This window comes from Lutjanus erythropterus, chromosome 13 (assembly GCF_056507025.1).
Source record: "Lutjanus erythropterus isolate fLutEry1 chromosome 13, fLutEry1.hap2, whole genome shotgun sequence".
NCBI classification, from domain to species: domain Eukaryota; kingdom Metazoa; phylum Chordata; class Actinopteri; order Lutjaniformes; family Lutjanidae; genus Lutjanus; species Lutjanus erythropterus.
The window spans coordinates 33931929-33959422 of NC_139329.1; the positions used below are offsets into that span (position 1 = coordinate 33931929).

Genomic DNA, 27494 nt, shown 5'->3' on the forward strand with positions numbered 1-27494 from the left:
AGTCTTATTCCCTCAATCAGAAACATGCGAGAGTGATGATACTTATCCTGCACATGCTCAGTTAGACCCTCTCCCCACCAGGAAGGCAGAAGAAACAGTATCTGCTGCTGCATTTATTGGGGAAATAAATAATTTTAAAAAAGGTGCTTTGGAAGTATAAAAGTATCTCTCCCTATAAGCTGTATCTTTGTTACACTGTGCTGATCAATTGTATAAATTAATCAAAATAAATGTTGCCGACTTCTTATTTCTCTTTAATCTGAATTGCCTTTGTATATGAAATATGGTACACAAATGAACTTGCATGCCCTAAAGGTCCGCTGTATAAGATCTACAGGGATGAATGCAGCATAAATGGAATAATACATTCAAACTTATGTATTCACTAGTGCATAAACACTTAAAGATAAGGATTGTTTTGTTTTTGTTATGTTAGAATCAGCTGTTTACATCTTTAGAGCTGCCATATTTCCGTAATAGTCCTGAACGACCACTGTAGCTTCTCCTACATGCTTGGTGTGGCAACATGTTTGCAATCCTAACACACTGGTCCTTTAAATTTGTTATCCAAAAAAGTCATAAATGTAACTATGATACAGTTAGTTAGACTGACCCACTATCTAAAGAAAGTGAGCTTGTTATTGCAGGGACAATGAAATAATTAACCCGTTTTCAGAAGATAACAGCTGGCCTCTGTAAATTATGTATGCCACCCAGTTAAAGGACCAGTGTGTAGGATGCAGAGGAATCTATAATCCAATAGAGCAATGTTTGGTTTGTCCATTTTGGGCTACTGTAGAAACATGGTGGTGCAACATGGTGACCTCCATGGAAGAGGACCTGTGCCGTCTGAAGATGTAAAAGGCTAATTCAATTATTGATGCACTATTGAAAACCTACTTATAAATATTATATTTAATTTCTGTAATATTCTAAATTTTACACTCATCTTTTGTCTTACTGGTCCTTTAATTAAGTTTTTACCCTCTGGATGACTGTGATATTCTTTTCTCTCTGAGAAGGACTGTCATACACCGTTTTAATTTTTGCTGTGATGTTTGTTAACACTTCACACTGAGCCAATTAGATCAGATTGTGTAATGCTTCCTCTGATTTTCAGCACTGTGGACAGCATCAAGGAAGGGCGGGGCTTGCAGAAATATCTCTGCACTCTGATTGGTCTGTTGAGGAGAGCAACAAATCCCGTTTTTTGGGGGGTCGTTTCTAGGAGGGAACCCCAGACCAGCGAAAGATCTCGCGAGAACAAAAATTTTAACACAAATTACGATCTTTCTCTATTCTAAAGTGGGTGTTTTCTCTTTCCTAAACCCTCCACAAAACTTAAACACGGCGTGGTCACGCCATAAAATATACTTAGTTTGTACAAGATGCACAATGAGGGGACAACACGTAGAAATCTCGCGAGAGTTCAATAGATCTCGGGTTCCCTCGTTTTCCTATACATCAGCTTTTTTTTTTTTTTTTTTTTCGCCCTGGTCTTGCCCGGGCGGGAACGCAGGGTGGGGGGGTATGTGCGTAAAGAAAAGACCTTACGTCACGTGACCCCGCCTCTTACTCCCAAACCCATCATTTCAGGAATAACGTAACATATTTCTGTCTTAAACGGCACCAGATCTGTCTGTTTCCTCCAATGTGTGTTAAAGCAGATTAATCCATAGGATGCTATTATTTAAACGAACGGTGGGATTGTAGCGACGTTCTCGGACTAAACGGGAGGTAAGGCGGCTTAATCGCTGCATTTTCATTCATTACACCGCATCTAGGGAAAAAAAAGACGGAAACAAATGCATCAAAAATAAACCTCGAAAATCTGATGCCTGCGTGGTTTATTGTGAGGCGTTTGGGCTTGACCTGCTCGAAGCACCGATGCACCGTGTCGCACAGGCTGAAGGACGCTTCTCCATCGCTTGTGATCACGATGCCCTGTGTCCCACTGCAGCATCACTGCCGTCCACCGAGAGAAATACACATTTAAGACAGTTATAGCATCACAATGCATGCAATCAAACAGGATAAATCAGGTTCTCTTGGCTTGGATTGCTTTATTTTGTGGTAGAAAGATGCCCTTCAGAGGTATGGTACACATCCACCATCATATGCATGGGAATGCGGCTTACAAACAGCCAAATAAGGTGGAAGATGGTTGATTATGGCCTATTGGCATGTTTAAAAGCCACACAACGAGCTCTACTATATATAGCCAAATCTGTACACGTTTAAGGCCTGTAACACGCATATTTTGCGCCCATAGGTTTTGAATACATTTAAGGAATCGCGACCAGGCCACACTATTCCCCACCATTAATGTGTGGTCAAGAAAACATGTTTATCTGTGTCTATTTTAATGAATGATGCAGCAGTATGGGTGGATACACTGGAAGGGCTGGGCACCACCTCTAATCAAATCATATATGGGATTTAAAGTGTGTAATTCCAGTGAAATGTGTGCATGCATCCACACACAGGAAGGCCTATGGAGGATTGTGGCCTGTTGCCCACAAGGAGAGGAGCAGTGTGAGGGTGATGTTGCACTTATTATAATAAAACAGCTCTGTTCTTTCTCTGCAGTTTGGTTTTCAAGGCAGCTGAGATTGAAGTCTGTGTGCTTGTTTGCAAGTAGGAGATAAATACTGAGCGGTCATCATGGCAGGTAAGCTTTCAGCATGTGATTTTAGAGTCTGTTTGCACAAATCTGGCTGTTAATGCAAAATCATCCATAAAGGCTGAATTGTAATCCTGCATGCAGCTGTCTTGACTTGATTTCTTTATGAATTTTGCTGTGTGGGCAGCTGCCTTGATTCGACTGTGTCTTTGTGTCCTTTCTAGAAAACAACTTCCCTCCCCTGCCTCGGTTCATCCCCCTCAAGCCGTGTTTTTACCAAGACTTCAATGAGATCCCAGACCAGCGTCGCACCATGTGCAAGAGGCTCTATTACCTGTGGATCTGTGAGTGTACCTGCGGTGACAGTTTGTGTGATGATCTCAAGTTTAAGCGTGTGTGCATCATTGTATAAGCTGTTAACCTGTGCACAGCTTCTGTTTTGTCATGCCATGCCACTTTGTTTTACCCAAAATATTATGAGAGCCAAATATCACAAACACTCCAGTATAGCTGTGAGACCAGATTGACCAGTTTCACTCTCTGGCACAGAGCCAGTTTAACATTGTTTCTGTTGTCTTGTGCATTTTAAGTTTGAAATTAGGGGTGTAAGAAATATTGATACACGTGAGTGTCACAATATTATGTGTTGTGATATTGCTTTGGTTCTCAAGAAGACTAATAGTTTACATGCAAAGATTCATGTCAGTGTTGTGATCAATCTTCAGCCAAGCCACTCTATTGTAGTGACAGAAACTGAGACTTAAGCACATATCTTTGCTCAGATTTCACAAGAAGTAGTTGGATGTTAGAGGGACTGTGATAAATACAAATGCAGATCCCACTGCTCTGATTGCATAAAAAAGTTAACTTTTTAAACCTGGATTTTATGCATGCAGTGGCGTCTTCTTTATACATGAATAAATCAGATTTAAAAACACCCTGACACATACTGCCTTTGTTACATTATCACAATATATTGAATCGTATCCCCTGTATCGTTGTACGTGTCACATCGTCAGATTCCTGGCATTACACAGCTGTAACTGAAATACAGTGTCTAAGTTTGTTTGGCACATTTGCTTATGCTCTGTGTTTTGAGTGAACAAAACTTCACAAGTCTAAGATTGATTTTGATAAAGCTGACTGGCAGAAAATTCCTAGTTTGATTATTGATGAATTGTTTCAGCTTATTTTCAAGCAAAATGCCAAATTTCTCTTTTTGCAGCTTCTCAAAGGGAAAGTTCACCACTTTTTATATGGATGTCTGATCACTGTTGATTGTAAATGTGGTCAAAGGAAGCAATATATTCCTGTGTGTGCTATATTGAGCAAGAAAGATGAGTTTTCCTGTGCTTGGAGCTGTGCTGACAGTGCCTACATGTACCAGGATGCATTTCATGTGAGCTTCTGACACCCACACCCATATTGCCGTCTGTCACCACCCTAGCCTATAGCTATTACCTTGTTGGCCAAAACATAGTGTTAGGTGACAGAAATACTCATCTAGCCCGCACCCTGGATACCAAGAGATGGAAACTAGAAGTTCAAGTTGAAATAGCCTGTAGTTCTTCGTTGGTGATGATGATGATGATGATGATGATGATATTTTATTGTCAGAAAGAGTTTTTTCTGTGATTTGCAACATCACAGTGAATGCAGACAAGCCAAGAAACAAGGATACATACATTTAAAGGCATAATTTTGCTAAAAAAAAAACAATGTATAGACTCATAATCCCTTTCATTCATCTTTTATGACCCTCTAGAAGTGTATGGCTGCAGAGATATTCCTGTATTCTTCATTATGTTGCTGTGCTTCACAAACCCCAAAATGTCAGTATTTGTCATCCTCGGAATGAGACGCAATAATCAACTATTTTTCTGGTGCGTTAATGGAACTTGCATGGAAGCATCACTGTGACGTCACTGGATGCAGAAAGAGCAACAGATTTTGCAGCAGGGGGGCTCAAGGAATTCATTGCTTCAGTTGACTACATTTACCATCAACACTGACTGGACATAGGCATGAAAAGTGGCGAATTTTCCCTTTAAATTTGTGGCTTTTAGATTGCATATCACTGAAGACTGAATGTCGTTGAGTTTTTGTCAGACAAAACAAGATATTTGAAGACATTTTGGGCTCTGGGAGTGAGCCTTTTTCACATTTTTGTCCATACAGATTGCAATACAATGTGGATTAATCAATTATGAAAACATTCATTGGTTGAAGCCCTTAGCTGCAACTAATAATTAGAGACTAATAACAATCGACAATTTCATTATTTTCACAATTGATTGAATAATGTTTTAGTTTATAAAATGTCAATAAAATTGAGAAATGCTCGTTACAACTTCTCACAGCCCAAGGTGACGTCTTTAAATCGCTTCTTTTGTCCAACCAACAGTCCAAAAACCAAAAACAAAGCAGAAAATCCTCACATTTCCGATGTTGGTACCAACAAATGTTTGACATTTTTGCTTGAAAAATAACTGAAATGATTCATCGATTTATTAAAATAGTTGTCAACTAATTTTCTTTCGATCATCTAACTAATTAATCCACTAATAATTGCCGCTCTAATAGCAATTCATAATAGTGATGTGCGAGATTATGATATCCACATAAGCATGATGGTATCTTTTTCATTATCACATAGGTTCTGCCATATGAAAACAAGAATGTAAGTCTGGTTAAACGATAGATTAGTTTACACAAAATGTTGGTACCCGTAGAGTAGAAACTGTGTGCTGTGTGTGCTAAATGAACCGTAGCTCCAGTCAACTTTAAATTATTGTAGCGTCGAGTAGCTGCTCAGAGTCGTAGTGATTCAATCCTGCTGAGTTATGAGTAATGCAGCCTGTGGGATGATCGCTATAGAGGTTTCTGTCATCCTTGTTCCTTCGCTGTGATGTTGACAGTGAATACTGCCACGCTGGCCGTTAATCTGATTGGCTGTCTGGCGTGGATGTGCGGAGGCGGCGGAGCGACCAACTTCGGCATGGCCATCCTGTGGCTCATCCTCTTCACCCCCTGCTCCTACGTGTGCTGGTTCAGGCCCATCTACAAGGCCTTCAAGTGAGCCGCTTCCACTCCGAACACGCTCGGCAATGTGTACCTGCTGCCCTGCTGCGCCACATCATCTCTGACGGTTGTTATTCTCTCTGCGCAGGACCGACAGCTCCTTCAACTTCATGGCTTTCTTCTTCGTCTTCATGGCCCAGGTGGTGATCAGTATCATCCAGACTGTTGGCATTCCAGGCTGGGGAGTGTGGTAAGAACTCTGAAGGAATTAGTATCAAACACACCTATTTAATATGTTTAATATGGAGCATTAATACAGATTAGTGACAATTTAAAGAAAGAAAACAATAAAAAGTTGTTATAGAAGCCACCATAAGAGCTTTAATGCACCTTTGCAGTCATTCTTCAAGTTTCTGGAGCTCTGTTGGAGAGATAAACACCATTCTTCTATGATATATCCACTCCATTTGGATTTTTAATGGTGGTGGTTGGGAATTCTGTCTGAAACGGCGTACTAAAATCTCCCGCAAGATATAATGGCTGCAAAGGCCTCAGCACATTTTTCCACATCATTTTCATTCTCTTCAAACCGTTCAGTGATCCTTTATTTATTCACATTTTTCCTTAAAGTTGTCACCACTCTGTACCCAAAACGAAGTCTCAGACGCACAAACTTTGATACCTTGGTGTCCTGTACCATACCCTGCACCGAACAGGAGGTTTTCTTTATAATTTACACAGCACAGTTCATTAAAAGGTGAAATAGTTAGTCTGTGGCAAAGGTTTCAAAGTCTGAAACAGCTTAGTTTACTTGCTTTGCTTCACTCAATTAATGGAGCAAAGAAAACTGCAAATTTTTTCATGACTTTGAGGTTTAATTTTATATAATTGGCTATGCTACACTTTACTATACATTAATCATACAGAATTGACTGGGTGGGTAATAACACATTTTTGTGCAGTAACAAACTCAGAACACATATTTATTATTGCTTTACACAGACTTTAAGACAAGTGTTTTCAAAGTCTGACACTGTGGGCCCGCCTCAGACAAAACCAAGATAACTGTACAGACCCAAAGCCTTGATTTGCTTAATTTAAATTTCGTCAGATTGGCACCATTAACGCTGAATCAGCCTTTCGGTGCCAGCAGTTCCTGTTGGCAGTGTGCCCATAGGTGCACAGATGACTATCAAATTACTTTTTGATACCGTGTTAAAAGGAGATAATACCCCTTGGAAGTCGCGCTGAACCGAAAAATATGTCCGTTCAGATTCAGCTGAGATAATAATGTTAATGTCATCGGCGTGAACCTTTCTCTCTGTCACTACACGAAATATCTTTGCCTCACATCTCTTCCTCCCCACTGAGCTCTCCACATAGTTAAAAAAAAAACGGACTGGATAACGTCATAGGTTTGAGATGTGACTAACTCTTTTTTTGTTCCCGTCAGTGGCTGGCTGGCTACCATCACCTTCTTCAGCACCAACATCGGCTCAGCTGTGGTCATGCTGATTCCCACCATCATGTTTACCGCAGTGGCCGTGCTCTCCTTCATCGCCCTCACAAAGGTGACCGACTTATTTCTACTTATTGAATTGAAATTTAAATTTTCCTCCCTATTACTAGACTATTACACCAATATTTTACATTAGTGGATGAGACCGTTTTAAGACTTTTTGTGAAACCTCATCCAGCTTCAAACCTCTGGGGCCGTGCAGAGGTCGAGTGACATTTTAAGGCTAGCGTTGCTTGAAAAAAGAGCTATGGTTATGTCCGAGTTCCAGGGCGAGAGCGTGCTAATATTAGTTAGCATGCCAAACATTGCAATGGGATTGGTTGTCAACACAGCAGATTCATATTTACTGGAGTAAATCATAATCTTGTAACCTACTTATTCTCACTGATACAAAACATTTCACCCTTTTTTTTTCAACAAGTCCTCACAGTGTGCATGAGAAGGGTTTTAAGTCAAACATGCACGGGTGCCGACCTGGGATGAACATTGCTTTGATGTAATGCTAGATAGTGTGATGGGGTGAGGAGTAGGCATTTATATTTTTCCCGTGACACATTTCCAGTGAACAGAAGCACACTATCTTTATGTATGTGGGTTCCAAACTTGACCACTTCAATGTATTATCTGGTGATATTAATATTATTGAGGCAGAAGAACACCGTTTTAACATTGATCAACATTATAATGAGCATAATATAAATTGCGCACAGCACATGCAGCTTGACTTTCGCTGCAGTTGCAAGGATGAAATGCCACGTTCAGTCTGAAATCTTCCACTGTCTGACTGAACAGCCCCAAGAAATTTCACAATTATTAATACTTTAAACTAACGTTAAAACAACTTATTAAAACAAGTCATTCAGTGTTTTCAGAGTCATGATATTGACCTTGGACAGATTCCATATTCTGTTCACAGCAGGCAGCTGCTGAGCTCACACTGTGCGCGCCGCAGTGTTCAATATAGTCAGCTTAATAAAGTTAATGATCACTCGACAGACACAAACCAGGTCTGAGCTGGTGAGTTGACCCAGAGAGAGGGAAGTGAAGCACGCTTATTCCCTAAAGCAGAGCAGTGAATGCACAGTGTGTGAATAGTGATGAACAAAGGAAAAGGGAAGACAGTGATCGGTCTGAATGAAATTACAAATGGAACAGAAGGGCAGGAAGAGGGGAGCTTTCCATCCAGACACAGAGACAGAATCAAAGGGTCTGTCCCGCTCTCAGATGTAACTGATGTGACTAATCCCACTCTCTGCAAGTCTTTAACATCAGCATTTTACCTTTATTTAACCAGGCAAGTCATTAAGAACAAGATCTTACTTACAATACTTTCCTGTCTTTACCATCTATGCTATATGACATGAACACAGTGTACTATACAGGGTCACTGAGTTCAGTACAGGGTGCTCACATCACGGATGGGACTAAGCAATGGCGTACGTCTGTCACCAGGCTTCTTATTTTTTGTGGCCGCCCACACAGATGTTGCACCAATCAAATTACAGTCGCAGCAACATCGATGGTACAATAAACTCGTGCAACCTGCAGAAAACTGACTGCAAAAAGTCAGTTAAACTTTAATAATAAGCCTTATTTATACAGCACTTTTCCAAACAGCAGTTACAAAGTGCTTCACAGTTAATAAACCAAGCAAACGAAAACAAATACTCAACAATAAAAGCAACAGAACAAGCAAAACAGTACACAGAAATGCATAAAACAGCATGTAAAAAAATACAGTTTATAATATAAACACAGATAAATGGTAATAAAAGTAGTGTGACAGCAAACAAAATTAGAAGACAGATCAAATCGCCTCCCTTCCCAAGTCAAACACGCCTTGGAAAACGACCTGGGGGCAGATTTATCTGACGCGCAGTGGAATCACTTTCCAGACCCGGTCCTTTCCTCCATATGTGCCGTCATGGATAATTCAATGCATACAATTCAATACGTCACCGATGCCTGTAAGCGGTGCAGACAATCTCCTGATACTCACATCCATATGTTCTGCTCTTGTCCCAAACTGACAAATTTATGGTCAAACATATTTGAAACAATAAGCCAGACTCTATCACTCACGCTCTATCAGCCATCTTCGGTGCTCCACTTAATACCGGCCTCCCCGTTGCCACACAGTGAGCTCTGGCTTTTACAGCTGTGCCGACCAGACGCTTGATTGTGTTGAAACAGAAGCACACTTCTCCCGCAGCACATGATGAATGTAGAAACTCATATTTCCCTCATAGGCTTGATAAAAAAAAATTCAGAGACGCCTGGAACCCTTTTTTGGAATATGTCGACCTCTTGGACATCTCACCAGACCTTAAAGACGATTAAAAACAACATCCTGTGTATTCTTCCCTTTCTCCGACTTGTTTTTTGTTTTTTGCTTTTTTATTTTTATGTTGTTTTTTATTTTTATGTTGTTGTTCAGAAAATGTTTTGTTTCACTTTGTACTGTCTATACTTTAATAATTATTGCAAGGCTTTAAATTTCAATAAAAAAATATTTATAAAAAAAGACATGAAATCAAATTGCAGGCAGTAAACTTACAAAAACAGCAGGTATTTAAGGTTATTTAAACTGTGGCACAGACTCAAACTTCCTGAAACACAGCAATGATGGTAAAATGCCTTGAATTACTCCGCAGGTTCATAACTTCTACCGCGGCAGTGGCGGCAGCCTGGGTAAGGCCCAGGAGGAGTGGGCCACCGGGGCCTGGAAGAACCCCCACGTCCAGCAGGCAGCTCAGCAGGCGGCCATGGGAGCGGCGCAGGGAGCCATGCAGCAGAACCAGTACTCGGCAGCTCCCACCTACAACTACGACGACCCGATGTAGGACAGAGGAGGGGGGCCGCGCCGCCGTGTGGGAGAGATATAAAGGGATCAACTGAGAACACAATTCAGAATTAGGTGCCCTTCATTCTAACACTGTACAAGCTGAAACAGAACAAAGTCATGTTTTTGGTGGAAGTGTTCTTTTATTGAATTCTGACACACGTGAGAGTTAATCATTTAAGTCAGTTCACATTTAAATCAACAGCCAGTAGTTAAAAAAAGCTGTTGTTTGGTTTTGTTTTGTTTTGTTTTTTAAATCTCTTATGCTGCTCAATTTTAGCTGGGCAATGTGTGTGTTGCTTCTCAACGGAGACACATAAGAAAAGCTAAAACCGCGACCCTGAGCTTCATCAGTTTATTCAGGTAGGTTCATCGGAGTGACTTCTCTGCCTTCCTCTGCCTGTGTCACAATCTTAAAACATATTTTAATGACCTTTAATGTGTTTTTTAATGTACTGTAGTAGCTATTATCCTAAGTGTTTACTTTGATTAGCCTTGAAGGTCACCAAACACTAAAAACATTTGCCCATCAGTTGATGCACTGCAGCTGTTTGCAACTCAGCTGATAAACAAATCGGCCCGAAAATTTTAATTGATTAATCGATTTCCCTTTAAAGAAATGGTTTGACAATTTGGGAAACTCAAATTCGCTTTCTTGCAGAGAGTTAGATTAGAAGACGAATATCGCTTTCATGTCTGTGTGAGAAATATTAAGCAAATTATTCTTCTGAAGGGACAGTTCACCCCAAAATTACCTGTTGTGCTATTTATTTATCCAGAGGGGTTTTTTTTGCATGAGTTGCAGAGTTTTTGGAGATTGGCTGTAGAGATGTCTGCCTTCTCTTGAATATAATGGGACTAAATGGCACTTTTTGTGCCCAAAGCCCCCCAAAAATACGTTGATAAAATGTATCATGAGAAATGACTTTCTTCTGCTGTAGAGAGAAAGTAGTTCCTGTGTGAAACTGCTCACAACAAAGTGTGTGGATTGCCATCTAGTTCCATTATATTTGAAAGGGAAGACAGACGTCTGGCCAGTCAGTAAGACGACAGATGTAAACATCCCATAAGTAGCACTACAGGCCAGAGGCAAAAATATGTGTTTTTGATTTTGAAGTGAACTGTCCCTTTCATGTTGGCCAAGAAGTTCATCTTCTTTTGTATGTAAAATATGTTACTTTTTTGTTGAAAGAAACAGGTTGAACTTGGCTGAAATATGATAATAGATACAAAATATACAAAAGTTACAGAACGGTGAAATAAAAGTTTCAAATAATTTGTCTCTAACAAAATTTAAATTAGAAGACATTTTGTATCTAGCACAAAATATATCAAGCAGCTTTTTCCACAACTATTCTAAGAGTTTAAACCTCCAGAGAAAACCCTTCACTTTTCATGTTTTGGTGACCTGATTGTTTTTGTTTGTTTGTTTTTACTGATGAGAAGTTACTCTGCGTTAGTGAACCGTTCTATTTAATTCAGTATTTTTTTTAACTTGTGTGATAGCTGGTTTTAAATTCTACCTGTGAAGCCCTTTGAGTGTCAACGAAACCGGCTTCTGTCTCCGTTCATCGCCATTATTCAACCATTCGGGGGTTTTTGTCACTAACGCACTGGTTCTACGTTTAGCAGGTTTTCAGTGAAATAAATTATTACTACATGTTAATGTGAAGCACATGCGGTATTTAGGATTTATTGGATAAAACATTCCAAGTCAACGTTGTACAGGTTAAAAGTGAGAGCAAACCAAAACACTTGGGCATACAGTAAATATGAATAATCATTGTTGTAGGTGGTCATAGCATTGTATGAAGTGATGGATGTTTCCCCCTCTTTGGCAAATTCTCCCACCTTCCCCTCCATGTAAATGCTTAAATGACTACTTGTTTCAGAAGCTCTGGATTTCAGGCCTTAGTGTGTCATTCTGTGGCTGTTGGTGTTATTCTATGAGTAGGTGTAATAATATGATATTTATATAAAAGAAAATAGAATATAAAATAATTCAAGCCAATTATTTCTTTATGAAGTGAGGCCTGATATTGATTTCAGTGAAGATGTCAATCAAGTCTTTGGAAAACGTCTTCAAGACTCTTCAAGTAGATGGTTATTACAGTAATACAGTATTAGACTTGAAACAGATGTGAAGATACGTATGTGAATGCTCGTTATTTCAAAAACCTGTGAGTCGTCTTGTCTGATTGTGATGATGTGGTATTCAATAGGCTGTCTGTTTTACTTTTTTTAGTTGTTGTTTTTTTGTACCACCCTATTTTGTGTATTTTGGATGATGTGTGGATGAGTTTGAGCCACATGTTTGTTGTGTCTTTCCATGGCTGTGGGAAACAGATTTTGATGTTTTTCTTTTTTTTTTATTATAATACTGTTGTTTTTTTTTATTATTAGATTATGTTTGCACTGGGTTACCTGTTGACGTCAGTGCAAACTAAATTCACAGTGAATCACAGTGGAGCAATACTAACATAAATATATTAAACAGTAGAATTATTTGGATCAAGTGGGATCCTGTTGTGCAGGCTTCAAGTATATATATAAGAATATTAATGACTGTAATATAAATATGGAAGCCCATTTTCGACGATGTGATGAAAATACTGTGATTATTTTGAGAAAGTTTTATATTGCTTTGAGACACTTACTCATTATTTTGAGATACTAAGTCATAATTTCAAAAAGTTCCTCATTATTTAGAGAAACCAATTCATTGCTTTGAGAAACCAACTCATTGTTTTAAGATACTAAGTCATAATTTCAAAAAGTTCCTCATTGTTTAGAGAAACCAATTCATTGCTTTGAGAAACCAAATCATTGTTTTAAGCTACTAGCTCATTATTTTTAAAAAGTTCTTCGTCATTTAGAGAAACCATCTCATTATTGTGAGATACTGACTCATTATTTTTAGATATCTCATTATTTTGAGAATGTTTCTCATTATAATGACTTACAGGATTTTTTTCTCACATTGGCGAAATAGCTGTCCATACACAATCGTGTATGGATTGAAAAGTGGGCCTGTTTTCAAGTTGGACAAAACAACTATAATTTAACAATTGCATAACATTTTCACCAGCAGATCCACATACAGTAGATATGAAGTTTAACCCTGTAAACTCTACCTTCCACATGCTCATCAGTTAGTAAATGCACAAAGTTTAGCTGATCGGTTCTATAAATTAAGTGTAAAGTATGCACAAAGATGAACAAACAAGCAACTTTTCTCTGTGTGTAGTAAATTATTTGGGTCAATTTTGGATCAGTCCAAACTTTCTGCCATATGTACATACAGCACAGTTAGTGTGATTATGGAAATTACAGCTGTATAGTTATCGTGTAGCAGGAACTGCAGTGTCAATACTCTGCATTTCATGTTGCTGTATCAAAGCTTCTGAAAGCCATTTCCCATCAACTCTCCCATGTTCCCACATGTACTGTATGTTGTTTGATATGTATTATCATGTACTATATCATAGCTAGATATAAATATATAATTACTTGAGGTGAGGTAAATATTTGCCATGGACAAACACATTTGGTGGAAACATGCTCTGATTAGGTGAGTGAAAAGTTTGAGGAGGCTGTGTCTCCACGAGTGAAGTAAATGAGGAATACATTTTTGTGTATTACTTTTGTATTATTTGGTCTTACCCTAATAGATATTAAACAGTTCTTGTTGCATCCTGTTTTGTTATTTGACGAGTTTGCATGCAGGTTCTGCTCAACCAGAGGTCCTCGAGTTTTTTTCAGCCAACGACGTCTTACAAGATAGAAAATATGCCACAGACCCCCTTATCTATGCACCTTGGAATAATTTGAAGCATCCTGTTTCTTTCACACTTCTAATTGGGTATGTGAAAGAACACAAGAGAAATGTATTGGAAAGATATTAGACGTGTATTAAAAATATTTGCATCATGTCACAGCTAGGGCTGCCATGATATCAGAGGTTCAACACATGATTATTGTGGCCAAAAGAATTACGTTATGTTAATTATATTATTGTAATTTTTTTTTAATATCAGTTATTGTCAGTTCCCCTAATGTGAACAGAATACCTATAACAAACATTAAGAGAATGTGTTTCACTCTTAGTCTATATTGACTATTTCAAATAATATACAATAATAAAATAAAATATATGTATAAAATATAAAAAGAACAATAATAGGCCTAGCCTGGCACATGGATATGATAGATGATAGTTTTGTAAATAAGTAACAATCACTGAAGTTCTCATCACAAAATAAATGCAGACTATAATGAATCCTTTTGTAAATAAATCTGACCACTGGGGGTTGCTGGATCTCTATTTGAGAACCACTCTTCTACACTCAACAGCCAGAATTTCTGTAGATGTACTATGAATCTCCATTTTTCTCTTTAAGCAAAGAATTCTTTTATACACTAAACAAAATATATAAATGTAGAACTTTTGTTTTTGCTCCCATTTTTTCTGACAATGAAGTAAAACATCTAAGACGTCTTCTATGCACACTAAAGTTTTATTTCTCTCAAATTTTGATCACAAATTGATTCAAGTCTGTTAGTGAGCACTTATGCATTGCCAAGATAATCCATCCACCTGACAGGTGTGGCACATAGACATGCTGATTAAACATCTGGATTATTTCACAGCCACTCTAAATAGTGCAGCTTGGCACTGAACTATGGCTATTTGACCAGGAGAGCAACCCTACTCTCACTAACACAGACTTTAACAAGTTTGTTGAAAAAGATGAAAGACAGAGAGAAATAAGCCTCTTGTGCATGGACCAGGAGCAAAATCAGCTGTTGCATTTTTATTTTTGTTGAACTTAGATCTGTATCAGCAGCACATTCTTTTATCTATTTAAAATATCAATATCAAGCCTATAAACCTACAATCCATTAGGACAACATTAAAATCTTGTAGTGACTCAAATAATACAGAGAGAAACCGGTCAAACGGCAATAATCTTAAAATTCTTTATTCATAAACTTGATGCAAGTTTACAAATTACTGTACATGGTCAAAATTTCTTCAAATGGAAAAAATGAAAAAGAAAAGAAAACCAAAGCGAGCCATTGGGGCCAGACTGGATCATCTGTTTGTTGGTGCCAGAAAAAGAGAAATGACAAATTGAGATATATGAACCTTTCCAACACACAGTCCAGTTAGAGAAACGTGCAAGTCTATTCACCACGGCATGACTATCAAACCTCAATCATCTCTCAATAATCCCCTCTGACCAGTTTTGGCATTTTGAAGGGAGGCGATCACACAGGTGGATAAAGGCTGTGTAGCGGGGGGAGGTTGAAAGTTTATCGTCCAGCGTTCCTGTGCCACGAGACAACACAGGCCCTTTAGAGGCGAGGACACTTCTTCATAATGATAGCCGATAATCCCTCCCCCTCAGCCTCCCTTCAGCTGTATCAGACGTAACAACAGGACGTGGAGCAGTCTGCGGAGAATAAAACATTTCCTGATTTTAAAATATTTAGCTCAGAACGTGTTTGTTGTTATAATTTACCTCTACAGGTGCATTTTGGCTAGTTGTGCAAATGTCTTTATCAGGAATATTAAAAAAAAAAAAAAAATCACACACTGAAATCAAATCTACTTCAGTACTTAAGAGGAAAAACAGAGTGGGTATTGATGAGCCATTACATGTTGTGGTCACCATGCTACTACAATCCTGTTAAAATGGCGTCTTTTCTTCTTCCATCGCTTGAATTAAAAGAAACGTGGCTCGTTACAGTTTGTTTTTGACATCAGGTCAGTGGGTGAGTAACCCTAAACGTCAGCGATACAGAGCGTTAATTAATCCCAGAAAAAAACAAAAAAAAAAACAAACCCAACATGTACATGTACAGATTCCCCTCTGAAGTATTGTTTTGTTACCTGAGTTGCCATTCAAACATACTTTTGCAGACAGTGTTAACAAATAAACTGCAAAAGAGCCGACAGATCGATAGATACAGTGTGTGTGTGTGTGCGGTGGTATGGGGAACAGCAGTACTGGTGAAGTACTCGAGTATATTGCATGGTCAAAGGTAAGAGTTTCGGGTCAGTTCTTATCACACGACCAATTATCCTTCTTGTCACACACCAAGAAGGTGTGCTGTTGTGGCAAAGGAAGCCCTGCAAGTGATGATGTTTGGCCCCTGAGAGGGGATGAATCCAGCTGGGTGTGACGTCATGTAACAGGGGTAGCACTTTTAAATCTAAATTGGGCGGGAACAAACCACTACAATCAATGTATGTCTGCAAAACTGGGCAGAGTGATGAAAAAAAAAACACATCCAAAACACCCTTAATTCCCTCTGTAAAGCCCCTCCCAGCACTGCGACTGTAATCAAATCCAACTATGTTTAATAACAGCGGTTGAGACGAGGCTCCTGTGCAACATGCTGTTAACTTTGTACACGCTGGGCTTCATTTTCAGCATCAAACTAGCCATCAACCTCTACAGCTATAATCAATAGAAAGACCAATAGTCGAACTGAGCACTTGTGGGGCCGATGTGTTAACAGAGATAAGGCAGAAAGAGCTCTTTAACATTAACATTAAATCTGTTAGAACGTCCAAAACGATGCCATAACTTATCATCTTCTGACGAAAATACCTTCCAAATATTAGCAATATGCAGATTCTGAGATTTTTCATGTCTTTCGGCCCTGTTTTGTTATTAGCCACTAGTGGATTTGTTCACCAACTTATAGTTCATTATAGCAGTTTGATTCTGCTTGGCCCGATATTCTTAAAAAGAGCTAAAAGATACTGAGTGGTGAATCATCTCAAGTTAAAGATAAGCTTCCAAACTAAGAAAATTGGCTCATTTATTGTATATGATGCTCAAATAAAAACAACTGCCAAATAATAGTTCTAAAACAATATTTGCATTTATGTACCAGTTATATTTCCAAAAGAAAAAAAGAAGAGGGGAGGAAAAAAAAACTGCGGTCAATAAAAATAAAAACAGGTGTGGTGAGGTGTCACTTCAAGAGCTTCAGTATCAATCTTCTTTTAAAATTCCCATTTAAAGAGGGGTAACTGATGCCCACTTTGTCAAAGCAGCTAAAGAAAAAGCATTTCCCCACATTTAAAGGGAGAAAAGTTTTTTTTTTAAAGACAAATGAGCTTATTTAGAAAACAGGAATAGTGATACCCTCACATCATCCTCCCTCACTAAAACACTGAGGGGAGAAGCCAAGTGATACCAGAAGAAAGTCTTTTCCTGGAGCAGGGCGAAGGAATACTTGTCAGATGAGCCAGCGAGATGGTTTCCGCAAGAAAGATGATATACCCCCAGTTAAGTCAGAAGGGGGGAAAATATTCCAAAGAAAACAAGATACTTTGACCCAAAGACATGTTCTCAGTGCATAGTGGTAGTAGCTCCTTATCCGTCCTCTTTAGGTGGTGTGTACCAGCCTGTAAAAACAGACAGACAAACCCCTTAGCCAATGGATCCATACCACTGAGAGTCTACTGAGACCAAACCATTCAGAAATATCTACTCACCGTTCTTTTCATGAATCTGCACAAGGGATTTGTACGACTGTTGTGCTCTGGCAAGATTGTACTGGTTCTGAAAAAGCAAATAATGCTCTGTGAGATGTACAGAAGTTGCTCGCAATGCAGTGGGAACATAAAAACAATCAATCAGCAACATAAAAAGCAATGTTCCTGGTTCACGTCTGGCGAGGGAATGTAATTGCGGGTCATTCCCCATCTCTCCCATAATTTTCTGTCATTTTCCTTCTACTGGCTCCAATAAAGGCATAAAATGACCCATGTGAATGCAAGTGTAACTATGTCAGTAAACGGTCTGTGAAAATAGCCTCTACAAGGTCTGTCCTTTGTAGTAATGGCAGATGAAGTTACGCAGAAAATACACTGAAATGGTCACTGTTCTCTTTGTCACATATGAAATGACAGCACAAAGGCAGCTTGGGGAATTTCGACACATTCAGTCAGAGGGAGCAAAAGGTTGCTGTAGAATTCATCTGGTGAGAGGAGACACATACGGTAAAAAGACTGCATTTATATAGCGCTGTTCTAGTCTACATGTCCAGGCACGCAAGGTGCCAACCATCAGGAGCAGTCAGGTGTTCAGCATCTTGCTCAATGACTCATTCTGGAGGAGCGATTTTTTCCAGATACGAGACACTTGTAATGACTGAAACACAACTACACAGTAGGGGTGAAACGATAACCAATGTCACACTAAAATTCCTGACAGTTAGTGATATTTTTAATTATAGCTAAAACCAACTTTAAACCACTTGCAGCAAATTCTGTCCAGGATCAACCAAAGTATAAAACACAGTTTCTACGCCAAAACTAGTGCGTGTATGCATTTTTTTTTTAAAATATGCGACTGTCCCTTTTCCCCTTGCCAGTAGACCTGGTCTGTGTTGTTTTTTTCTGATGTGCACTGAGACTCAGCTCATGTCTGTGCAGGACAGCAGAGAGACAGATGTTTTTAAAAGTGTCTGTGTATTCAGCTTTCAGCACTTTTGTAGCTTTCAAATGAATGTCTGTGGTTGGAAATTTAGTTTCCCTCCTTTGTCGCAGTTTGAACTTTGTGCCTTCACTGTCTCATGTTTGCTTTCAGCTGCAGAACAGTTGTGTTAAGTTACTGCAGATGAAAACACAATATTCCCTTATTCATAATAAAGGATATTAATATTTCCTGATTCATAATAAAAGTTAACAGGGGTGGCTCTGGAGCTCAGTTGGTAGAGCGTCCTCTGCAGCAGCATCATGAAATCCTTTGATGAGAAACAGCGTGTCTGGTTATCCTAATTTATGGGATTCTTCATGCTTCTCTGACGGCAGGCTTTTTGCCCCACCTTCCAAACACCCAGGAAACCTTTTTGCCTTCAGATATGATCAAACAACATGCTGACAGCCGACTAATCACATCAGTTACCTTATTGGCTCCAAACTGCACTCTGGCTTTTCCTTTAACCAGAGTTGCATTTATCTGCATAATGACAGACTCTATGGAATAGGCACTGCTCCAGCCCTGAAACAAACACAAACCCACCATTAATTCTGTTAAGTTGAGGACAATTATGCCATTTAATGTATCAAACTCATTCACACACCTGTTTTGTGAGAAGCTCCATGCACAAGGCTCCTCCTCCGAGAACATAACTGTAATGAAAAAATAGAAAGACTATTAGGGATGAGTGTAGAATAATAATGCATATTTAAAACAGGTGTGTAAATTGGATCAAGAAAGTGTTCACTTGACCTTTGTTGTGCTTGAAATTTATTTCACAATGTTTTGATTTGCCTTGTGGGAGAGATTTTGATTTTTGCAAATAGGTGATTTGAATCTCGTAGCTGTTGTGACAGCAAATTTTAGATGAATCAATAAATTCAAGCAGTAATATCCAGGCCACTTTGTTAATGCCTATTATTAAGAATCAGAACCTATAAAGATTCTGCATGAATGAGGTGCTGAATGAATTGCCAAAAAGTCTTGTTCAAATGTTTTTCATAGTCTATACTGGTTTCTGACAATACTTATTTACTTTTAAGAGTCAGAGATTACAATTTGTAGCCAGTCATGAGCAAACCAGAGTTTGTACTATGCAGTAATAATGTAGTATAAAATAAAGTCCACCCTGCACCTAAAAGCATGAAGCGATTCATGAAAGGAGCTGACATCAGCTTTGTAGGCAAATAAAGCACAGTATCACCACATTTGCCAAGCACAACATATGGTGTGAAACATTTAGAATTAGTACTTCACATTGATATTTTTCATTTTCCATCCATTAATATAGTGAGTAAATCTCTCCAGTCCAATCCATCTCAAAACTGTGTGCACAACAAATGTGGACCAAGCCGTAGTGAGTGAATATTTTCTTCAGAATAGGCGGAGATGACTACACACTCACCCTCCGGAGAGTACAGGTGAGACAACCCGTACAAAAGGTGGGTCAAAAGGAAAATTATCCTGCCACATGAAAGGAAAAAAAATATCTTGAGTCTCAGGAAATCTCTTTTCTCCAAACAAATGACAAACATTATCACAGGACTCACTTTATAAGAGAAATTGAGCAGAATGTAGTCCACTCCTTCCTTTTCTTTTAAGACCTGCAAGTCACTATGTAATGGACTATCTGGGTCTACCCTGTAATAGAAAACAACAAGTCAAATTTCACAAAAAACACAACATATGCAAAGTTTGAAAATTTAAAAAAGGAACTGAATGCAAGAACTTACGTCCTTAATTTGACATGCCATTCATAAAGGCTGTCACTGACTAGTTCGACTGAATAAATACCTGCGAAACAAAGACAAACATAGAGCTTTAAATCAATCTGCGAATGACATGTTAAAACATTAAAAGTCAACACTATAGAGAAATATGTCACTGTAATCACCCGTCTTGTAACTCTGTGATCTGTAGATCTCCCTGAGTTCCTTCATTAGGCGGTCTGAGGCTTGCACAGAGCCAGACACTGCACCCTGCAACAGAAATCACAAAGGTGAATCACACAGATGGTCGAATACCAGGACAAATAAGAGGATATAGTCTGCTATGGAGGTGGGCAGGGCTACATCAGGACAATCACAGGTGAAATTCTTAGTCATTTCTCTCTGTAGGGCTGGGCAAAGCATAGATATTGTACTAAAATTGTGATATAAGGCTTTTAAAGGCTGCATTAAACTAAGGTGTTGTAATTTTCTCAACTTACCAGACTCTTCTGGCTGTTCGATTATCTACCTTTCATCAATAATTTATTTTGTCCATATTTTGTGAATCCTACAGTATTGTTGCGATGTCAGTGTTGAGGTATTTTATCAAAAATACTGACCTCAGCCCTACAATAAGATCATCATGTTTGCATTACCTGACAATTTATTTGAGAAGTTAATCTCAAATCTTAGATGTTTTAGGATGCTGACCTTCATAAAATCTGAATAAATCCAGCAATTTGAATCATTTTTGCATTGAGTTTGGATCATTTCATCAACTACAGTCTGGGTTTTGTTCTTGAATTCCAAAACTGCATGTTCAGAACTCTGATTTCACGATTCCAGCTGGCCTCTTCTCCCTCACCGGCGAGGCCACTGATAATGTTGGACTGTGCTGCTACATAGGTTGAGAGCCAAATAAATTTTTTGCTGGACAGCTTAGCATTACTTCTGCTGGAGACCACTGCGGCAGCAGCCACACTGTGTCAGCAGTGAAAGGAATGATGAGTCTGCGTTTTGGACACAGTGCTGCTGTCGATCTGAACATGGCCAAACTCGCTGAAAAAATGTAATTTGTCAGAGGGAGTAAAGGAGAGAATTTATGGAGGGTTGGGTTCCAATAAATGGTTCCATTTTGCCAAATGGTTCCTAGTTGAACTCCAACACTCACAAACCTCTAATCAAACAATTTATCTCTCCTCTTTCTTTTTAGTAAGAGAGTAATATAAGAAACATTTCATATCTAATGCTGCTCGTCTCATTTCTGGGTTGGAGCATTATTCGGACCAACACTGAGAAATTCAGTGTTTTGGTATTCTCAGCAAACAAAACGTGATTACAGGTGAAAGCTTCATTTGTAAAAATGGATGTCTCCATTTTGATTCAGTTTACTAAATCGTGCTTTTTTTGTTCACTCCTGGGAATATCAATCAGTCATGCTCAATTTATGAATGTTTTTCTCTGTCTCTGCAAATGAACTCCTCAGATCTGAACAGTTTTAGTTCTTTATAACATCAGTTACCTACAAATGTGAAATCTAAACTTGAAAAGGTATTTGAAAGGATGTGGATTCGATACTGGATTCAGATTCAATAAAAATGCATTAACATTAAAAGAGAATTTACAGGGCAGCTCCTTTTCTTTGGCTTTTTCACAGTCACAAAAACTCAAAGAAACACAAACACAGACAAGAAGTAAATGTCCACTTACATTCAAATGATCCTGTCTCTGGTTTTTACGAATCTTCTCCAAGATGGCCAGATTTTCTTTTTCTATCCCGTCATCTTCTGACTTTTTTCCATCTGCTGGCTCCTCTTCTTTCATGTCATAATGGTCCAGGTCTTGGTCCAGGTCAATGTCCTGCTGCCAGTGTTTCAATCATGCTTAGTAACAGAATGTAAAACAAATTGTATCATTAACCTATAAATAATATAAATAGACATGAATACACATAGGTACCTCTCCCATTTCTTCCTCCTCCTCCTCTTCAGATGTCACCTCATCTGGTGGCCCATGCTGTAGTGTGGTTAAACATTGTGAGTTGACTAACACTCAGTTTTCCATTGCAACAAAAAGACAGTGGATTTTGTTCTTGTTTTAGGTCAGTACCTTTCGCTCTTGGGTAATCGGGCCAGCGGGTAGAGGCTGGTCGAGCATTTCTACATCTGGATGTTGTGGAAGGTTGTAAAGCCGACAGAGATCACAAATGAGCCGCTTCAACTGCTGAAGAAGCTGCAGGTGAAATCAGCAAGAAAACATCAAATATAAAAGCAAACTGCTCAAGTTTCTAGTGTTATAACACTAAATGTATGCTAAATTACCGTATGTACCAAGCCTCTGTGAAGCTGGATCCACATCAGCCAACTTACCAATGTGCTGCCTTTTCTCACATCCTCTAAGCGCTCCAACACTTCAGCCAGACTGGGATCATCAGAGTCAACAAACCATATTGGCGGTGTTGAGGGATAGGATTCCTGCAACAGAGGCAACGGTGCAATATGGAAATTCAGTCATCATGCTTAATGTTAATGGCCTTTTTGTCTACAGATTGTAAATTAACACTAAACAGAGGAAATCACTGATTTTGGAAACCAAAGAATTGCCCAGGGAAATCTCATCTATATAAAATGTCAAACTTTATTCCAAAGCTATAAATAACTTCAGATCAAATGTCTTAGCCCACACAGCCACCTACTGAACAAGATGATGCGTCAGCTGTAGAGCAAACGTATCTCCAGCACTGGACAACAAGTGCCTGAGTGCTGTGCTGAACTTTCAAATAACCCTTAATACAGATGTTAAATCATGCATAGACTTCAGTTTACATGACTGAAAATCCAAGTGACAATTCTGAATTATAAAAGGCTAATTCTTCATCCTAGGAGGTTATGGTATAGCGGGTACGGTTGGCTACCAAACTCTGTACTTTTAACGGTACCAACTGAATTACGTCGGTACAACCGAGAACCAGTCACAGTATAGAGAAAAAGATAAAGTGCGAGAGTGGCGTTAGAGCGAGCAGTAGCAGTCTGCTCAAGTGAGTGAGGGTCATAACGAGCTGAAAGCAGTCTCGAGTGTGGTTAACCTTTTCCAGACTCGACACTGCAATATTTGTAAAGTAAAATGCAAAGCTGGCAGGGGTAAAATGTCTAACAAACACAAAATACAATACACCTAAAAGCTAAACAGTGAAGCGTTTTCATAGCTTGAAACCTAAATCCCCTGCAGTAGCTACAGCTAACGTTAGCACAACTACAGCCAGCATCTGAACAGTCTGGCTTTTAACCATCCACTGACAACTAAACTTTAAGTGAGGCATCAAAAAGGTGATTAATGTGCATGTTGGATATGTTGTTGTTGGAGATAACTGGGCTATTTTCACTCTCTAGGCTGGCTTAGTATTTTTACTAGCATTAGCCAAAACTCAGACACTGGCTGTCTGAAACTCTTCACCAACAAGATATTTAGTACACAAGTATGATATCTGTGACTAGCAGGCTATCAACAGAGAAATATTACAGTATGTAAGCACAGTGGTGGAAGGATATCATGTGTACTTCCTCCGCGACATAAACAACAGTGTTGCCCTGGTGACAGACTGACAGGCTGCAGGTTGCAGAGCTGAGTTTGAGATGGGAGAGGGAAGGATTTTATTTCATGTGGTGTGTAAGGACTCATTTTTTTGCTACAGAAAATACATTTTTGATATTACAGAGAGAGAGTAGAGTACCGAAAAAAGTTACCATTGGGGACCAGTACCATATCAGTTCAAATGTGAACAGTACCTGACCCTAACAGCAGAGCTGTTGTGTAGTTTAACAAGCAAGCTCAAATGGTCAAAATCTGTCATGTGTGGTACCTACAGTATGCAATGTATTGGTAATAATTTTAAGTGATAAGGATCCCATGAACACAATGCATATTTGTACAGCTGTGGTGCTGTTTAGATATGAAGATACAAATGGGTTCGGATATGACTGGGAATGCATGCCTTGTCATGTTATGTGGGACGGATGATAGAGACGGGAAAGATTTCTATGTTAAGAACAAACATGTCATCAGTGGTATGATTACAGCGTTAGTGTGAGGGTTCAAAGTACTGTGTATCAATATAACTCTACATCCATTAAATTTGAGTTAAATTACCATTAATGACAGAGTTTGGCTGGCATGAGGGATCAATGTTGGTTTGGGTTTCAGACATTTGTGTGCTATGAAATGCCAAGTCAGATGTATCAGAGCAGAAAAATCACTCAGAAAAAGTTTAACCATAATTATCAGGGGTCGTCTGATTATCTTCACCAATGTTCAGCAGTTTTTTACAATTGTCTGTATTTTTATTTGTTGTATTTGTAACTGCAGATAATGCATTACTTTGACTCTAATGCAGCTGCCTCTCTGTGTCTGTTGTCCACACTGTGGTCTCGATCAATGTCCCACCTACAGCACCATGTGACCATTAACGAGACTTCTTTATATAATGCTGTGTAACTTAACCTATAATGACATGTAATAATTATTCATAATAGTTTATTTATATTTTGTATTAATAATCTGAATCGACAAAGTTACCAACTAAAGTTATCAAATAAATTTAATGTAGTGGAGATAAAGTATATCTATTGACAAGTTGGACACCGGTTATAACAGTGATCTTAATATGAGCAAGGCCTAAGAAAATACTGTTTTTATGCACCTGCAAAAATTCATGGACCTACAAGTGCTTCCTGATGATGGCATGAAAAAGACATAAGACACTGAACATTGCCTTCAGACAAATAGCTGCCATTTAACACTTAAGCTATGTACATACTTTTCTGGAATATCACACAAACCATCATAAAGTCAAATTCAAAAAGACACGCCCATTAGATCATGTCTCATACAGCTCCTTTACAAGTCCATGCCCAGTGGAACAATTCAGTGTATCACTACACATCACTATAAGGCAGCAGTTCTCAATCCCACTCCCAGAGGCTCCAAGACCTCCATATTCTGCATCTCTACCTGCTCTTCCTATAACGGATTGGCTAGTTCAGGTGGGCTCAGCCAGTCAAGTGGTGAAGATGCATGATCCAGCCAATCAGAAATGGGAAATATGCAGGTCTTGGGATGTTCAGGGGCAGGATGCCTGGGCCAACCTTTCCACTTACTTTCATTTTTCTTTTTTTTTGTTTTTAGAGGGAAGATTGTTATGCTGAATGTACTCCAGTTTCTTTGAGACTGAAGATAAATGGTAAGTAAAACATTTCAACAAACCTGTCCTGAGAACACAAGTCTAAGTGGAAGCGTATGTGTGTGGATGTTTTCGCTGAGAAATAAGGATGTGGTCAGGGTGTTGCAAAAATGATCTGCGCCACCTGAACCATATAAATGCAGGTGACCATGATTAGACTGAACCTCAGTTGTTAGTGAAATCACCTACTTTTTGTGATGTTTACCGTGTTTTTCACGCCTGAAAATTATTTATTTTACTAATATTTTATATACACAGCTCCAAGGGGCTGGTGTTGAACTGCATAAAAATGAAAGGCCCATTTGTCAAATGATATTACTGTGATATGATTCTTGATTAGTGAGAATGAACAGTTTTGCATCAGTTTTAATTTTCACTGAAAAACAAAGTCCTGATAATGTGTCATTTCTTGGGATCTGTACCGAACAAACATGTTTTCTTACATCTGAAAAACAAGATTTGTAGGCCAGGACATTTCTGCAGCACTAAATATATATAACTATATCATGTTGTACATGTTACATTTTATGTGTGGTCATTTTGTATGGCTGCAACCTTGGCCCAGTCCCTCTTGTAAAAGCGATTTTCGATTTCAGTGGCACTTCCTGGTAAAATAATGGTTAAATGGGAAAAAAAACAATACGTGTATATACAGCGTTACATATATATATGCACACTCACAAACAGCTAAACCCACATTACTAATAGGTAGAAAAAAATAACAGCAAGTTAAGTACAGTTAAGACTCCTTCATATCTGTACACTGCATCACTTTCTACATATTTTGGTGTCCCGATAAAGGGACTATTAACGTCACAGCTTTAATCTATGCCAGTTAAGTTCGCCAGTGGGATCTGTCTATCGACTGAAAAGGCAGAAAGCACAGTAGAACAACATTCCATTGAACCGCCTCTATTTAACGTTAAATATGTTAACCGCTATGCCTGTTCAGATAAACGTGTTCTTTTAAATATAATTAAAAAACAGCTGTTATTTTGATAAAGTCCCCTTATGCCTGGGCTAAATAACTTTGAGATTAAACTGGGTACGTAGGCGCAGAAGTAAGAAAGTTAGCCGTAGTACTGCCAACAGTAACGCAGTTATTTTGGCTAACAAGACAAGCTAGTTGTCATGTCTTGAAAGGAACCCTCGATCCGCGCAACTCTCACGGGATTTGTCCGCGTTGTTGCCTCTTTCTGAAGGTTGTACAAACGTATTATTTTTTTTTATACTGCAACAACGCTTTGGTTAAGATGTACTTAGGTTTAGGGACAAAATTACATTTAATTAAGGTTATGGAAAGATAACAGTTTAGATTGAAGTACTCGCTCTCGCGAGATCTTTCGCAGGTCTAGGGTTCCCATCTAGTCAAGACTTAAGCTAGCGTTAACGTTACTTTCAATTAACAGGCTAGCCCAGGCTACTGCAGCGTCGTTACTAATCGACGTTTTCTCGTATACTTTTTCAAAGTGATTTTGACACCGGTGATGTATTATTTCCTTCGATCAGTGTGGTTGTTTGACTCGTGGTGTCTAAACACAACATGAAAACGACAGCGAACACTTTAACCGTATTTAATTTGTAAACACGGAACCTGATTTGGTTTCAGTTGATAGTCAGTGGCTGCTGGGTTAGCTTGTGCGCAGGCAGAGCTGGCCTGGACTCACCGTGATGTTGCAGTGAATGATCAGCAGCTTCTCTCCTGTTACGTTGAATTGGCAACTGAGTTCGTCGGGTTTCCAGTCTATTATTCTGAATCGTTCGTGGTTTGGGTCAAAAATTGACTCCAAAAACTTCAATTCGGCCTTCAGCCCCGAAACCGACATCTTCTACTCATCTCAAACCACCAGGCCGCTGGCAGAGGGGAAGTCGGGGCGGGATGTGACCGACCGCGCAGTTGAGTCGGGTCTACGGATCTCGCATGTTAGCGTGAGAACAACAACAAAGGGCTGAGGGTGGAGGTTCATCATGTACTCTGTCAGGAGTATTTGACAGTTACGACACTACATAACTTCTATTTAATTAATATGTACTCTATAA

General features: G+C 38.9%; 2 protein-coding genes across 3 annotated transcripts; one reads left to right on the forward strand and one right to left on the reverse strand.

Moving 5' to 3' along the window:
- Positions 1–1480: 1480 nt before the first annotated feature.
- On the forward strand, positions 1481–13698 carry scamp5a (secretory carrier membrane protein 5a). The gene is made up of 7 exons (XM_084734623.1): positions 1481–1737; positions 2590–2671; positions 2848–2967; positions 5542–5698; positions 5793–5894; positions 7098–7215; positions 9818–13698. Exons 2-7 carry the CDS (start codon positions 2665–2667, stop codon positions 10004–10006), a joined length of 693 nt encoding a protein of 230 aa, XP_084590749.1. The 5' UTR covers positions 1481–1737; positions 2590–2664; the 3' UTR covers positions 10007–13698.
- A 3124-nt stretch (positions 13699–16822) lies between these two features.
- Positions 16823–27411, reverse strand: LOC146316950 (ubiquitin-conjugating enzyme E2 Q2-like). Of its 2 annotated transcripts, none has more exons than XM_084734183.1 (13): positions 27122–27411; positions 22588–22692; positions 22328–22450; positions 22178–22234; positions 21929–22078; positions 20404–20488; positions 20243–20303; positions 20060–20150; positions 19915–19973; positions 19114–19162; positions 18936–19031; positions 17522–17588; positions 16823–17431 (listed from the first exon to the last, which is right to left on the reverse strand). In XM_084734183.1, exons 1-13 carry the CDS (start codon positions 27278–27280, stop codon positions 17400–17402), a joined length of 1134 nt encoding a protein of 377 aa, XP_084590309.1. In that variant the 5' UTR covers positions 27281–27411; the 3' UTR covers positions 16823–17399. The 2 variants fall into 2 exon arrangements, with proteins under 2 accessions (XP_084590309.1, XP_084590308.1); XM_084734182.1 differs by having other exon boundaries at positions 21929–22081; positions 27122–27409.
- Positions 27412–27494: the final 83 nt, after the last annotated feature.